This window comes from Ceratotherium simum, chromosome 6, assembly GCF_057802395.1.
Source record: "Ceratotherium simum simum isolate JZ-2026a chromosome 6, ASM5780239v1, whole genome shotgun sequence".
Classification (NCBI taxonomy): Eukaryota; Metazoa; Chordata; class Mammalia; order Perissodactyla; family Rhinocerotidae; genus Ceratotherium; species Ceratotherium simum.
The window spans coordinates 72529954-72544710 of NC_141905.1; the positions used below are offsets into that span (position 1 = coordinate 72529954).

Here is a 14757-nt window from a genome sequence, read left to right on the forward strand (position 1 = left end):
GACGTTCATCAGAAAAACGCTGTGCCCATCTGCTGTGGCAGACAGCCCCTCCAAAGATGGTATCTGCACATCCATGAGAGAGGGATGCAGGAAAATCGGGAACTCTCAGTCTGAGGTCCTGCCATGTGCATTAGCTGACGTGGGGCTTGGACCAAAGGGCTAAGAATCAAGGGGAGCTGTTTGACCTTGACTGGAGCTGAGAGTTACCATGATGAGGCTCACCTTTTGTGGGCAGGCTGAGTTACCCTCTCCTTTGATTTTGCTTCTTATTTCAATTGCTCATTTAATCGTGACCTTGGCAGCGTTGTTCACACCTGAGCACCTGGCCTGATGATGCCGGCATGCGGTGCTCAGCTAGGGATTGCTCATCATGGACTCGATGCTTGATTCACACAGGAATGGGCACACGAAACGGGACAGACAAAGACGCTGAGGCCCTTTTCAAGTGCTTCCGAAACCTGGGTTTCGATGTGGTCATCTATAATGACTGCTCTTGTACCAAGATGAAAAATCTGCTGAAACAAGGTACATGCCTACCCTTCCTCCCTCTGTCTTCTTCCTGCTCCCGAGAGGGGCAGGGCCCCAGCCGGTCTCAGGAGGACACCTTCACAGGGCAGAGGGATTTCAGCATGGGAAGCCTTTCTTTCCTCCTGGCTACTCCATACCTGTCTCTGGGGTAGGCAGGCCTCTTTCAGGAAACTTAGATCTCTCCCTAAAAAGGTGCAAGCGGCTTACATTACAGCAAGAGAAATAGGTTGTGTATCTACAGAACGGTCTCAATTTGAAAAAGGTAATTCCTCAGGATGTAACTTTTCCCTGGTAGCAGATAGAGAACAGTCATCCCCATGTACTTCAGAACGACCTTATTTTTTATACAGCACATACACAAAATTATTTCATTAGATCTTTACCACAACCCCTGCAGTGTTGGCCAACAGAATATTATCATGCCCATTTTATGAATGTAGGGACAGAGCTGTAGACAGAGTAAGGGACATACTGAAGGGACAGTTAGTGGGGGCAGAACCAAACTCAAGCCTTGGTCTTCCGACTCCAGAACAACCGTGTTCTGTATTATACCACACTATCTAGTGGATGCCACCTAGGGTTGTCTGGCATTTAGGGCAAGTGTTTGAAAGTGATACCCCACTAACTCATTAGACAGTGACCCCCAGGCAGTGGACAGGCCCACAGTTCAAATCACTGCTGCTTTTCTTGGCAACACAGCTAAACACAAAGAAGATCCCACCCTGTCTTGTAACACCCTCTTAAATACCCTTTTATATTTTTAAAAACTAGGCATCTCTTCCTAATTTCTTGAAACGTGAATCTTAAAAGCTGACCTTCTGTGCCCTAGTAGAGCACATGGTAGAGCAGACTGGGAAACAGGAGTACAGTTTGGGGTCTAGTCCAGGTTCTGACAGCTGGGCGGCCTGGGCAAGTGCGCCTTCCTGATTCTTCACTTCCCAGAAATGCAGATCATGATACCAGCTCCTCCTGTATCTTGGGGTTGGAGTGAGGATTAGCGGAAAGTTTGTGATTGTGCTTTGAGAAGTGTAATGGCCTGTACAGATGTAAGGGCTTGTCCCAATGGCAGTTTCTGTTCTTAAGAAAAGTGAGTCATTCCATCCAAGCCTGGAGCATGTCACAATCACAGAATTCTCATTTATTGTGCTATCAAAATAGTAAAGCAGTTATTTTTCTTGACTGTACATGTAATAGGCTCCAGTGAGAGCAAAACTCCCATTTTCCAAGTCTATCTTAACCGATCTGATCTTAAGCTGAGCGGGAGAAAGAATCCCATCCCCTTGTACCTCTATTGTCAAAACTAATACAGAATCACTGTGTAGATCGATGCACAGATGTGGCCACAATGGGCATGGAAGAGGCTGCCCCTGGTCTGTCTGGAACTGACGAGGCTGCAGGGCTTTGCAGCGCCCTGGGCTAGAAGCATGGCTGTAAGGCTCCAACAGGTCATGCGACCTTTGGGCAAAGTTGTGGGACCTCTTCAAGATTCCATTTTTTATCAGTGACATAAAGATAAATGAGGCCTGCTTCAAGGGGCTCTTGTAGGAATTAAATGAAATAACTCACGCAAAGTACCTAGGTCACTGTCTGCACAAGGTAGGTATTCCAGAAATTCTAAATCTTGTTCTTCCCCCATCATTGGTCATAGAGAAGAAAGCGTAGGTTAAATTAGTTAGCATCACAGAAGCTTAGATGAGTTCAGGCTGAGCTAACTGGTTACGTAGTTTACGATTCCTTCCTCTCATCAGTATCCTAAATTAACAGCCAACTAGCATTTTTAGTTTTTATTCTTTCCTTTTCTGTAATTTTATTTTTTTACTTTTTAAATTGTGGTAAAATACACATAATGTAAAATTGGCCATCTTAAACCATTTTTAAGTGTACAGTTGAGTGGCATTAAGTACGTTCAGATTATTGTGCAACCATCGCCACCGTCCATTGCCAGAATTCTTTCTATCTTGCAAAAGTGAAACTGTCTCTGTTAAACACAAACTCCCCATTTGCCCCTCCCCGAGCCCCTGAGAACCACCGTTCTGCTTTCTGCCTCTGTGAACTTGACTACTCTAGGTACCTCAAAAGTGGAATCATAAAGTATTTTTCCTTTAGTGACTGGCTTATTTCACTTATCATGATTTATTTTCTTTACCAAATACTTGCATGATATTTATTATGCAGCTTGCTTTACAAATATTCATTCATTTAATAGATACTATTATATCCATTTTACTGACAAGGAAACCAAGACACAAAATGGTTAAGTAACCAGTGCCCAGTGTCACAGACCTAACAGACAGTGGGGCCCCCTCTGGGTCCCCAATATGCTGCCTCCCAGCAGCTGCCTGAACCCCTCTCACACGTGGGGCTCACTTCCTCATGAGGCAGCCCCATTCTGGTTTCAGACTGAGTGTTCTAGAATTCTCCGTCTCTCTAACTTCTCTCTTCTACAACTCCTTCTCTCCAAAGAGGTGCTCCTCCCTCTGAGTACCTCTCTCACTCAGTGGCAGCTGCCAGCCTGGAAGAGAATACTGCATCTGAGGTCCCAGAGGACTTATTTTTTAACTTGTCAATGTTCAAATCGCTTGCTTGCAGCTTCTGAAGAGGACCACAGAAATTCAGCCTGCTTCGCCTGTATCTTATTAAGCCACGGAGAAGAAAATTTCATTTATGGAACAGATGGCATGACACCAATAAAGGACTTGACAGGCCTTTTTAGGGGGGATAGATGTAAAACCCTTTTAGAGAAACCTAAACTCTTCTTCATTCAGGTAATCACTTTTCACAACCAATACAGTTGAAAATGGGAAAAGATTAGAGAGTTAGATTGTATCATTTTTACACATCTGTGTGCTGTTTCAATTGGGGTATGCAAATTTGGGTTTTGTTTTTCTACCTCTAAATGCTTGGCATCTGTGTTTGCATCAGATCACAAATTATGAGGGTTTCTTTAAAAAATTGCAGTACTTTTATTTGCTTTGCTTACTAATTTGACACATTCGTTCATCACATTATCATTGAGCTCCTAGTTTTTGCCAAGCACAGTTCTAGGCACTGGGACCCGGCAGTGAACAGCACGTGTTTCTATTCCCGACCTCATAGAGTGATCTCTGCTTTGACACTCAGGCTTGTCGGGGGACAGAGCTTGATGACGGGATCCAGGCCGACTCGGGGCCTATCAATGACACGGATGCTAATCCTCGATATAAGGTCCCAGTTGAAGCCGACTTTCTCTTCGCCTATTCCACAGTTCCAGGTATCAAGTCCGCTGACCGGACCATGCCATTCCACCATCAGAATGTAGGCCTGGGGCTGTATTAGTTTCATGATGCTGCGGTGATAAATTACAACATAGTGGCCTGAAACATACAAATGTATTATCCTACAGTTCTGGAGGTCGGAATTCCAAAATGGGTTGGCAGGGCTACATTCCTTCTGGAGGCTCTAGGGGGAACAGTCCTTGTCTTTGCTTTTTCCAGCGTGTTAGAACCTCCTGCCTTCCTTGGTTATGGCCCCTCCTCTGCCCTCAGAGACAGCAGCCCACGTTTCTCGGACCCTTCTTCCAACCTCTCTTCACTTTCTCTGACCACAGGTGGGAACAGTTCTCTTTTAAGGACTCCCGTGATTACATTGGGCCCGCCCAGATAATCCAGGATAATCTCCCCATCTCATTTCCATCACATTAATCACATCTGCAAAGTCCTTTTTGTCATGTCAGGTAACATATTCACAGGTTCCAGGGTTAGTGCACAGACATCTCTGGGAGCCATTATTCTGCCTACCTCAGGGATATATTCCCTTTTTTCTCCAAGAAAGCTGAATTCTCTCATTTATTGTTACTGTTATTTTTGGTAATTATAAGAACAAACGTTTCTACAGCACTTTAAAATTTACAGGGTGTTTTTCATGTCTTCCACCTCATATCATCCTTATAATAATCATGTAGGTATTTAGGAAAGGTGTTATTGCTGTCCTAATTTTACAGATGAAAAATAGAGGTTGGGTGAGCTTAAGTGATGTGCCCAAGGTCACATAGAGATTTCAGTACATGATAGAGCCATAGCTCAGGGCAGGATTCCTTTACTCTGCAATCTGTAAACAGGCACCAGAAAATGCCAGTAATGAGCAAGCCTACTCATTATTTACCAAGCTCTGCGTTTGCCTGAGTCAGTTCAGTGAAAGTCCTTCCTTTGTTCTGGGTAAAAAACATTAAGTTAGAATTCTCCCAGCTGTAGTAGTTTGTCAAGCGCTTGATACAAAGGCATTGGGTACAGTAAATAGGTTGGTGTGTTTGGATCCCAGCTCTGGCAGGATCTGCAGATGAGATTTTGTGAGAATGATAACTTCACAAGTTTTAAGGATCGTGTAAGAAAATAATTTGGTTGTCCTGCTCTTGAGGGGGAGGCGGTATGATGAGGCCATATATCTGTGTAAACAAACCCAGTGGTGGAGTTGTGGATGCTCTGAGCAAGGACTGGTGGAACTAAATGAGGAAGTGTGGACTCTTCTAGGGAGGCAGGTGAGAGAGGCTTTCCTAGAAAAGAGCTGCTGTCACTGAGTCTTGAAAAATCAAACAGGGGGAAGGGAAAGGTGGCTTACCAGACAGAGCGCCAAGGGGTCAGATAGCCCAAAGCACTGGTAAAACTCATAGAGCTGGAGCACAGGGTGTGTTAGTCTACTCTGGCTGTTGTAACAAAATACCACAGACTGGGCGGCTCAAACAACAGAAGTTTGTTTCTCACAGTTTCTGGGAGGTTCGAGATCAAGGTGCCAGCCAACTTGGTTTCTGATGAGGGCTTTCTTCCTGGGTTGTAGACAGCTGTCTTCTCACTGTGTCCTCACATGGCAGAGAGATTTGGAGATGCCATAGCATGGGGTGTGACAGGGCATTGGCAAGGTTCTGACCTGGGCAGGTAGGCAAGGGGCCCCATTGTGATGCTGTGCTAGGTGGCCTGAACTTCAGCCTCATAAAGGAGTGCGAGGGAAGTGGTTTAGGCAGGAAAGTCTCAGGATAAGATTTGTATTTCAGAATGGTTACCTTGGAGCCCTGTAGGACAGGGGGTAGAGGACACGAACTCAGGGGCAGTAATGAAATGGGTCCATCCTCACCAGGTTATTGTATTGAATGAGATAAGTTATGTGACCCCCCACTCTACAAATGAAACACATTGTCATACCGCTGATGCCATAGAGCTCAAATCTTCCTGCTGGTAGTTGCCAGTACTCTGTGCTGCAGGAAAGAATTCTAAGTGCACCTCAGTCATTTTACAGAAATGTAAACGTGTTATTTCTGTTTATTGTACATTGATTCAATAACTGATTGTTACAAATGATAAAGGTGATGACCCCATTCTCCTCAAACTGGCGTGACCAATTGGCAGTAGGAGGAAGCACAGCTCATCACGAAAACCAAACACAATTTATTTTGTTTCACACTGTCCTTTTAAATCAGGGAGAATGAGAGTGGTGGAATCTTCCCTCGCCCCTGGATGAAAACTCCAGAAGGTGCATAGCTTTGCTGTTCATGCAAAGGTATTAGACGATATTGCGATCACCTTTTTAAGTCATAGACAGTCGCAGCACTGGAACCAGAATGTCCAGTCTGGGTGACGAAGACCCTGAACCTGACTTGGCTTTAAATTTCCCTCAATTCGAGATCAGCCCTGCTGTAGGCCTAAGGTGCTGAGGGGGCCTTGATCCTTCAGCTTTCTCACCTCCTCCTCCACTTGCCAGATCTCTTTTTAGATTCTCCAGCATCAAAAATGAGAGGGAAGGAGGCGAATTAAGGATGATACCTGGGGCCCTTGCTCACCTGGCTTCTTGTGCTCTGGACCAGTGGGATGATTAAAACTGGGTGCTTTCCTCTTGAGCACTTTCGTGAGTCCCTGGTTCCCTGGGCCCTGTTCCTCCTTGGCCCTTGGATTTGCATCTCCATTCCTGGTTATGTATTGTGAGTTCTTCCTCAACTCCTGGGCATCCTCCAGGCTGCATGTCCAGCCTCTGTCTGCTGAGGTCTTCTTGCCTCTTCGAGAAATCCTGTTGGAGAGGACCCAGGGCAAACTGAGAGCCAGCTTTCTCTGCCACAGACCATGTGTGGTCCACGAGAAACAAACCCCTTGCCGTTACAGTGCTGGCCCTCCCAGCGCAGCCGGCTCTCCTGACTCTGCCCCTAAGGTAGTTGATCATTCAGCCGCCTCTCACCTCTAGATTTCTTCAACAGGAGCCAGACTCTAGTTCCATGTCCACATCCCAACAGCAGGAACACATCTCAAAATTCTCTGAGGTCCCCTGCAAGTTCCCCTCTTGAGGCTTGCGTAAGTAAGTAGTACCCACCCCAAAGGGTGGTGAGGAGTTCCAGAGCTATGGAGTGGTTCTCCAGCATTGCCTTTGGAAAGCTCCCTGTGCGACTTGTCTCACACTCACTTCGGTATCTAATATGTATCCATGCTGGAGCACCAAAGGTTTTGTTGAGTGTCTTCATGCAGCCCTCTAAATCTAAGATGTTTGCTCTCTGAGCACAGCAGCATAATTCTCATTAGGGACTTGCATGCAGAGTAGGGTAAAATAATGTCAGAAAAGCAGGTATGAAAGCCCCAAACACTGAGAGCTCATTCTGGGTGGTGCGTGGAGCAGCAGCCAGGTTAGCTGATTTGATCTTCTTTCTCTCCTGTTGAAGGCTATTACTCGTGGAGGAACCCAGGAAGTGGCTCCTGGTTTGTGCAGGCCCTCTGCTCCATCCTGAACGAGCATGGGAAGAGCCTGGAGATCATGCAGATCCTCACCAGGGTGAACAACATGGTGGCCAGGCACTTTGAGTCTCAGTCCGATGACCCGCACTTCCACCAGAAGAAGCAGATCCCCTGTGTCGTCTCCATGCTCACCAAGGAGCTCTACTTCTCAAAATAACCATTCCAGGGGTGCATTCTAGCTGAGAAGCTCCAGATCATTTGTTGATGAATCAGATTGTTTTTTAAAGCTCTTGAAATATCCATAAATTCTAAAGGATTTTAATTTCAGGAAAATTTATTGATTCAACAGGAAAGAAACTTTCTGGTGCTGTCTTACCTTCTCTGAATTTTCAGAGGCACTTTTTTTTTTACAATATTATTCATTTGGTGACTTTGTAATTCCCTCTTAAGGTTAATTTTATGTTTGTATTTCTTTCTCCTTGTTGGACTTAGTACATACAACAGAAATAACCTCTACAGATGGCTCTAGACTGTATCCACTGTGATTGGTGCTGACGTTGCTAGACAGTCAGAATCATTTTTGCACCTGGCAACAGAGAGTCCCAGCCCTGGACAAAAAACAGCCAAGGGGATATTGGCCTGTATTGTAGAAAGTGGGTACTGAGTGTGGTTTGAGTGATTTTTCATTGACTTAGGGCAGATTCTCATGCAAAAATTCCCGGGTAAGTTAGAGGAGAAAAAAAATGTAATGATTCTCATATGTTTCAGTCAGAATCGAGTCGGGAAAACAGAAACCATTCTAAGTGTTTCAACAGAAGGAATTTAATAGAGAAAATTGACTGACTTAGATGATAAAAGAGAAGCCAAACAAAGGGAAGCTGTTACCGCCTAAGGCTCTGAAGAGGTGTAGTTCCCTGAGTCCAGAAGCTGGGGTCGTCCACAGGAGCTGGAACCGTAGGGGGGACTGCCTGATGGGAGCCAGGACCACCAAGGGGTTGTGGAAAATGGAGCCATGGTAGGGACAAAGCCACTGCTGAGATGAGGCCATGCCAGATGTCAGACATGGAGAAATACCCTCGCTTCACCTCTCCTTCTGCCCTCGAGTTTTCCTCCAGCACCTTACCCTTCCAACCCTACCAGGAAGCCAATGGCAAGAGTCCTGGGAAAGGTGATTTCCTGCAGTACCGAGCAGAGCAAGGGATAGTGAGACAGGGGAAGAACAAGAAATGGATATAAGCCTGGCCCATAATGTGAATACAAGTAATCGTATTCCCTGATGTTCAGTAATTCTTCCATCCAATCATTTATTCATTGAGTTGTCAGATAGTCTGTGTATTGCGGCTATGTGAAAAATAATCTGTTTTAGCTTTAAAATATACCTGGAACTTTTTAGATTATCCAAAGCCTTATTCTGAGTATATTTTTTATTACCTCTAATTCTCTAAGCGGGGGAACATTTATAGCAAAGGCTTTTGCACTTTGTTTTTCAAGGTGATGTTATTTTTTGAATTCTTGATAAATTACTGTTTTATTCTGCCTGATAACTGCTTAACAAACATTTATATTTATTGATTAAAATGTGGTTGCTTAATTCCTAACCTGCTCAGTTTGCTTTTCTTTTGAAGTGTTTTATGGCAGTGGGGAAATGAGAAAACAGGAGAAGAATTGACCCTACTGACTTGACGTCAACACAAAGTATAACTCATGTTTCTTTTGAAGCTGGAACACAAATAAAATAATAAGTAAATAATCCCTTAGGAAGCTGAAACTCTTCACATAAAGGGTTAATCAACTGATTAAAGCTGTTTGTGATGGGCTGCCATTTATTAATTTGGTAACAGAATCAGATGGTGTAAAAGTATCGTCTTTCAGTGAGAAAATTAATTTAGGGCCAGTTTACTAGACTTGTTCCTGGTTTCCTGCCATCTAAAATATACCAAATGTTCAAAATTTAAGTGGAGATCATGAATCAAGAATCAACAAACATCTACCCTACTATTCCCAGAATTCGCAGGCTGTTCTTTGGAAAATTAAAGGTCCCTATCATAGAAATAAATGTGCCTACATGCATTGTAATTTGAAGTAAAAATCATAGCACTCTAGTTGTTTGTGTCGTAAACTTCATTAAAGAGAGAGAAATGATCCTGTGTCAGGGTTAATTTTTTTAATTCTGTGAGCAGTTATAGGTATTACGCTTACAAATAGTGAATGTTACCTCACGTCCCTTAGACCAGAGAGAGAAATCACTGTTCAGAAAGAGCCTTCGTCTTTGACTACTTCATTGGGCGCACACTCTTCTTTATCAATTTCAGAAATCCTGTTCCAAGTTGGGTATGTGTTCAGTCACACCTCTATTCTTAAGCTGTCTGATCTTTTTAAAGTCGGGAATTCCAATGATGTTACCCTAAAGGAGAACTCAATTCAGGTGAATATACATTCCTAGTTGTCATTGTTATTTAGAACCCAAGCTGCCCCTTGCAGGAGTAACAGTCAGAGCACTGCCATTGTCATGTGAGGAAGACAGTGCAGGTCTGTGGTGTCCTCACTGGCATAATGGGCTCAAATCTGGGTTTCTCTTTGTTTTTTCTCAGGGTGCCACTAGCCTGTTTTAAGTGTTAGCTGTTAATACATTCACAGTCAGCTTTAGGCTCGACCCTGAGCTTTTTCTCTGAGCAAATTTCCATAAACCATCGTAAGCCTATTATGTTTATGAATTGCTCGAAATAGGTCTCAAAAGAAAGTAGTGGGTTCACTGTATTCACGTGGTTTAAAACCTCAAGGAAACCAAGGCCTCTCCCCAGAAAGGAAAGGATGGCCACTGAAAGGGCATAGATGCTGGTTGAGAAATCCTTTATTTTGTCCAGTCTTGCAGCGCATCATCTGAAATCTATTGTTACGAGCTACCTGGTAACCAAGGAATGCCTTTTGACTTCCTAGGAGCACACCCTTCCGTCTAGCTTTTCATCTTTCAGGCCCTTTTCCAGCAAACATCTGGCCAGGTGAACAGCTGCGCTGGTCACCAGTTTATAGGGCAATTCATCTGTCATTAGGCAAGGAGACAACAGCAGTAGCCCAGATATCACTAATTTCTGAAGGAATGTCATCCTTAAGAGTTCTTCAAAGATATGCAGATCAAGACGTTCTTCTACACTGTTTGCCTTGTGAATAGTTCAGTATCATGCAACACCAAGACCAAGTGTGTGCACAGTGACATCCCCATCCCTTGGGAGCTTGTCAGAAATGCAGAATGTCAGGCTCCACCCCAGACCTCCTCACCAGAATCTGCATTTTAACCAGATCCCCAGGGGATCTTTGTGCACATTTCAGTTTGAGCAGCTCAGTTTTGAGGGCAAAGACCACTTGTTTACACATTTTTGCTTCCCCTCTGCACTGAAGATGCAGCTGATAATATAGTATATGCCAAAGAGAATTAGTGAAGCAGCATATATATTTTGGAGCTTTCATGGAAGACATGTTTTTAAGCATCTCTCAACTTTCAGCAAAATCCTCTCGTAAAACTACATCATGCCCTTAATTTACATGGTATACTTTCTACACTCTTCTCCATTTTAAATGAGCCTTCTGCTGAGTGATATAATAAATAGAATTGTTTATGTTCTCAAAGTGTCTGTGAATGTGAATTGCAGCCTTTAAAATGTCTTCATAAACAGAAGGGGATTAAGGGAGCCATTCCTTGCGTGTTTTCGTTGGCGACAGGAGCTGTTGTCCATTGAAACCACGGAGCTTGTCTCTTCCCATCTGTCCTTGGAGCCCCGTGGACACCAAGAGAATTATTATTTCTCCCTGCCAATGTGCCCTCAGGCCATAGATCATCCTTTTGATAGACCTCAGGGCTTTGTTTTGGATCAGATGGCAACTAATTCTTTTTGATTCATAAATCATTAACACAGACATACCAAGAATACATTCGGAAGGCCCCAGCTACCACCACAGTACTGATGTGGCCCTGGAAACTCCATTAGCTTGCAGGTTCATGCGTGAATAGCCCTCCAAAAGTACGCGATCAACATTTGAAAACACAAAAGCCAAATATGACTTGGCTTTGGCATGGCTTTGGTTTATATGGCCATACAAATATTTATGACACTACAACTTTCTAACAAATTTGTTTTAAGCGTATAAAGCCAAACTATGCCGAAGGATTTAAATTTGGGAGGCACATGGGATTATGGCTGCAGATATACAAGGCTGAGCATTTCTTGAGCTTCAATGGTCTGATCTAGGTAGATGGCATGAGGTTCAGGAAGGACTCAGGAAAGAGAGGAAAGTGTGAACAGTCTGATCGGTTTGGTTTAAAGATTTTATTTTATTTATTTATTTTTTCCCCCAAAGCCCCAGCAGATAGTTGTATGTCATAGTTGCACATCCTTCTAGTTGCTGTATGCGGGACGCGGCCTCAGCATGGCCGGAGAAGCAGCGCGTCGGTGTGAGCCCGGGATCCGAACCCGGGTCGCCAGCAGTGGAGCGCGCTCACTTAACCACCAAGCCACGGGGCCGGCCCTGATCGGTTTGGTTTAAACTGCTAGTTCCAGCTTAAGCTATTTAAGGCGTATCTCAATGAGCACAGCATCAAACTGTTTTCTCAGGATCCACGGTTAGCAGAGGTGCTTTACACCATACGTATCTAGAAATTTGGCTCTGAGTCTGATCTGAGTTCTAATCCCAGCCCTGCCATTTAACCATTTAATACTTCATGTAACCTTAGGCAATCCTTCAGTTTCCTCACCTACACGTGAGGATAGTAATGTTGTGAAGATTAAATGAAATGTATGCCAAGCTCTTAGCACAATGCCTGGCACAAAACACTCAATAAAAGATAGGTATCAAAGATGATGATGATATGATGGTGATGATGATGATGGTGGTGGTGGTGGTGGTGGTGATGATGATGATGAGGAGGAGGAGGAGGAGGAGGAGGAGGATGTGAAGCTTATGGAAAGGCAAGAATAGATGCTCCACTGGACCCTCCACTCACTCTTTCTGCCTCAAGGTCTATTCCCTTGATCATGTCTCTAGTCCGTGCTTTTCCAAGTGAGGTCTCTCAGAAGTGCAGGAGTTACACCAAAGATTGATTTACGCAGCAAACATTTAAAGAGTCCTACTAAATGCCAAGTGCTGTGTTGTGTTAGGGGTGGGGCTACAAAGATGACCAAGAAATGATGCTTTCCCAGAAGAGGTAAACAAATCACTCCAGTGAAATAGCGGCTATAACAGAGTTGTGCCTACATTACTCTGGAATACAGATGAGGGGGTGCCCCTCTGCTTGGGGATTCAGCAAAGGGTTCCCAGAGGAAATACCTAATCCTCTTCCATTTCAGCCTCCCAACAAGGCTGAGAGGAGGCAGCAGAGAAGGGGAAATGAAAGTCAGCAGGTAGAAGATGGTGCCTTACTCTAGTGATTCTCAAACTTTAGGGTGCTTGATACTCTTGGAGGATCTATTTATGATGCAGATTTCTGCACCCCATCTCACCACCATTGTAATTTAGTATTTCTAGGGTGGAGACCAAGAATCTGCACATTTAACAGATCTGCCTGAAGATTCTGATGTAGGTGGTCCTAGGACAACATGCTTTATAATGATACCAAAAGTCTCTTCTGCAGATCAGCAGGAGTGACAGCGAAGCCTGAATTAAACAGCTGGAAAAGACTACCAAAGGGCCAGCAATCCACTGGCTATTCACAGACCCAGTGTCTTAATCAGTTTGGGCTGCTATAACAAATTACCACGGACTGAGTGGCTTAAACAGCAAACATTTATTTCTCACAGTTCTGGAGGCTGAGAAGTCCACGATCAAGGCACTGGCAGATGTGGTGTCCTGTGAGAGTCTGCTTCCTGGTTCACGGACTTCACCTTTTTGCTGTATCCTCATGTGATAAAAGGGGTGAAGGAGCTCTCTGGGGTCTCTTTTATAAGGGCACTAACTAGTCCTATTCATGAGGGCTCCACCCCCACGACCTAATCACCTCCCAAGACCCCACCTCCTAGTACTATCACATAGGGGGTTAGGATTTCAACATAAGAATTTCGGGAGGACACAAACATCCAGTCCATAACACCCTCCTAGCCATCCTAACCCCAGATTGAATGGCAAAGGATTCAAGGCACAAATGTGCTCAGAACTAGAGAACTCTTGCCCAGTAACTTCCATAGGCTGAAGAGGAACTTCAAGCCCAGGGAAACTGTTGGAGGAAGACTGTGAAACGTAAGGGAGGAGGGGACCAGCAGACAGCTCGCAGTGAATGCGTCCAGGTGCACTGGCTTCTCCAGCTGGTGTCAGCAGGCACAGCTCTTTCCTCTTCCTCTCGAATCACTTAGGCAATCATCTCTAGACAAGATAGGCCACTCGTGTTTTCCCTCTCCTCCAGTACCTCGTAGGTACCACAATGCAAAATGCTCCCTTTAACGACATTACTGACATTTTTAACGGAACTTTTCCTTATAGCACCTTTCATGACTAATATTAACCAGATTACTGTTAAGTAGAGAAGGAAAAAAATGATTCTCAAGTGAATGTTTTTTATGCTAGGGAATGGGATGAACTCTTAAAAGCTTAGGAAAATCAGCTTTGGCAAATTATCTTTTCTGAAGCTTCCAGCTGTATTAAGTGCCGACAGTTTTTATCCACTGAGATGAAAGAGACAAAAGTCTTTTTCTTTTGTGTTGCTAATTACAATTTTGCTTGGCACTGTGAAGCCTGCTTTCCTCTCGAGACGTTTGCCAGCATACATTAATTGCACAAATATTTACAGACTGCTAAAGCACAGAAGCAGCTTATACCAAAAAAGATATGGAACACTCGAAAAAAAGCCTCTTTGACACATTGTATTTGTGGCCAGTTACCGAGAATCAGCATAAACTATTTGCCCCTTAGTCTCAGCAAACGTGTTTAAAGAACATTGTCCCTGCGTTGACTTCGTGTTTACTTTGCTGGCAATGGCTGCTGAAATCTTTCTTCAAGAGGCTTGTGGTGACGCTTCTTTTTTTCAGGGTTAAAAATAAGGTTTCCAAAAATATGCATGCATCTTATGGATGGCTATATTATCAACACTTTTCATCTCCCAGGCCCCCCACGTGGCACGGAAGAGATTTATCCAATGGTTGTTCCAAATCCCAGGAGCTTTAGAAAGCTGCATTGAACAAGCTGGAGAACTCGAATAGCAAAGCCACAAGGCTCTTAGTACCATCTTGTTTTCCTAGCATGCTGGTTAAGGACAAAGGCTGCGGAGCCAGACAGCCCTGTTCAAATCCCAGCTTTGGCACTTTCAAGCTGTGTGACCTTGAGGGATCTCTCAAGCTCTCTAACCCTTTGTTTCTCCATCTTAAAATGGAAATCGTCCCATGTAGGTGCCTAGGAAATGGGTCCAGCCTCCAAGGGTCTTGTGAGAAGTAAATGAAATAATGAGTATAAAGCATTTAGCACCACACCCGGCACACAGAAAGTACTGAATAAATGTTTGATTGTGGTTTTCAAACCAGTCTGCACTTATAAATACTTTAGGCCCCAGAAAGGAGATTAGGAAGGG

At 44.2% G+C, this 14757-nt stretch overlaps 1 protein-coding gene across 3 annotated transcripts in view; it reads left to right on the plus strand.

The window, feature by feature from the left end:
* The window catches only part of CASP7 (caspase 7), a 39293-nt gene extending 30484 nt beyond the window's left edge, over positions 1–8809 (plus strand). For all 3 annotated transcript variants that reach the window (XM_087432630.1, XM_004428091.3, XM_087432631.1), the window contains 4 exons: positions 397–525; positions 3118–3293; positions 3649–3778; positions 7199–8809. In XM_087432630.1, coding sequence (XP_087288756.1) covers positions 397–525; positions 3118–3293; positions 3649–3778; positions 7199–7428 — 665 coding nt within the window. In that variant the 3' untranslated portion in view covers positions 7429–8809. The remainder of the gene's footprint in view (positions 1–396; positions 526–3117; positions 3294–3648; positions 3779–7198) is intronic.
* The last annotated feature ends 5948 nt before the right edge of the window (positions 8810–14757 follow it).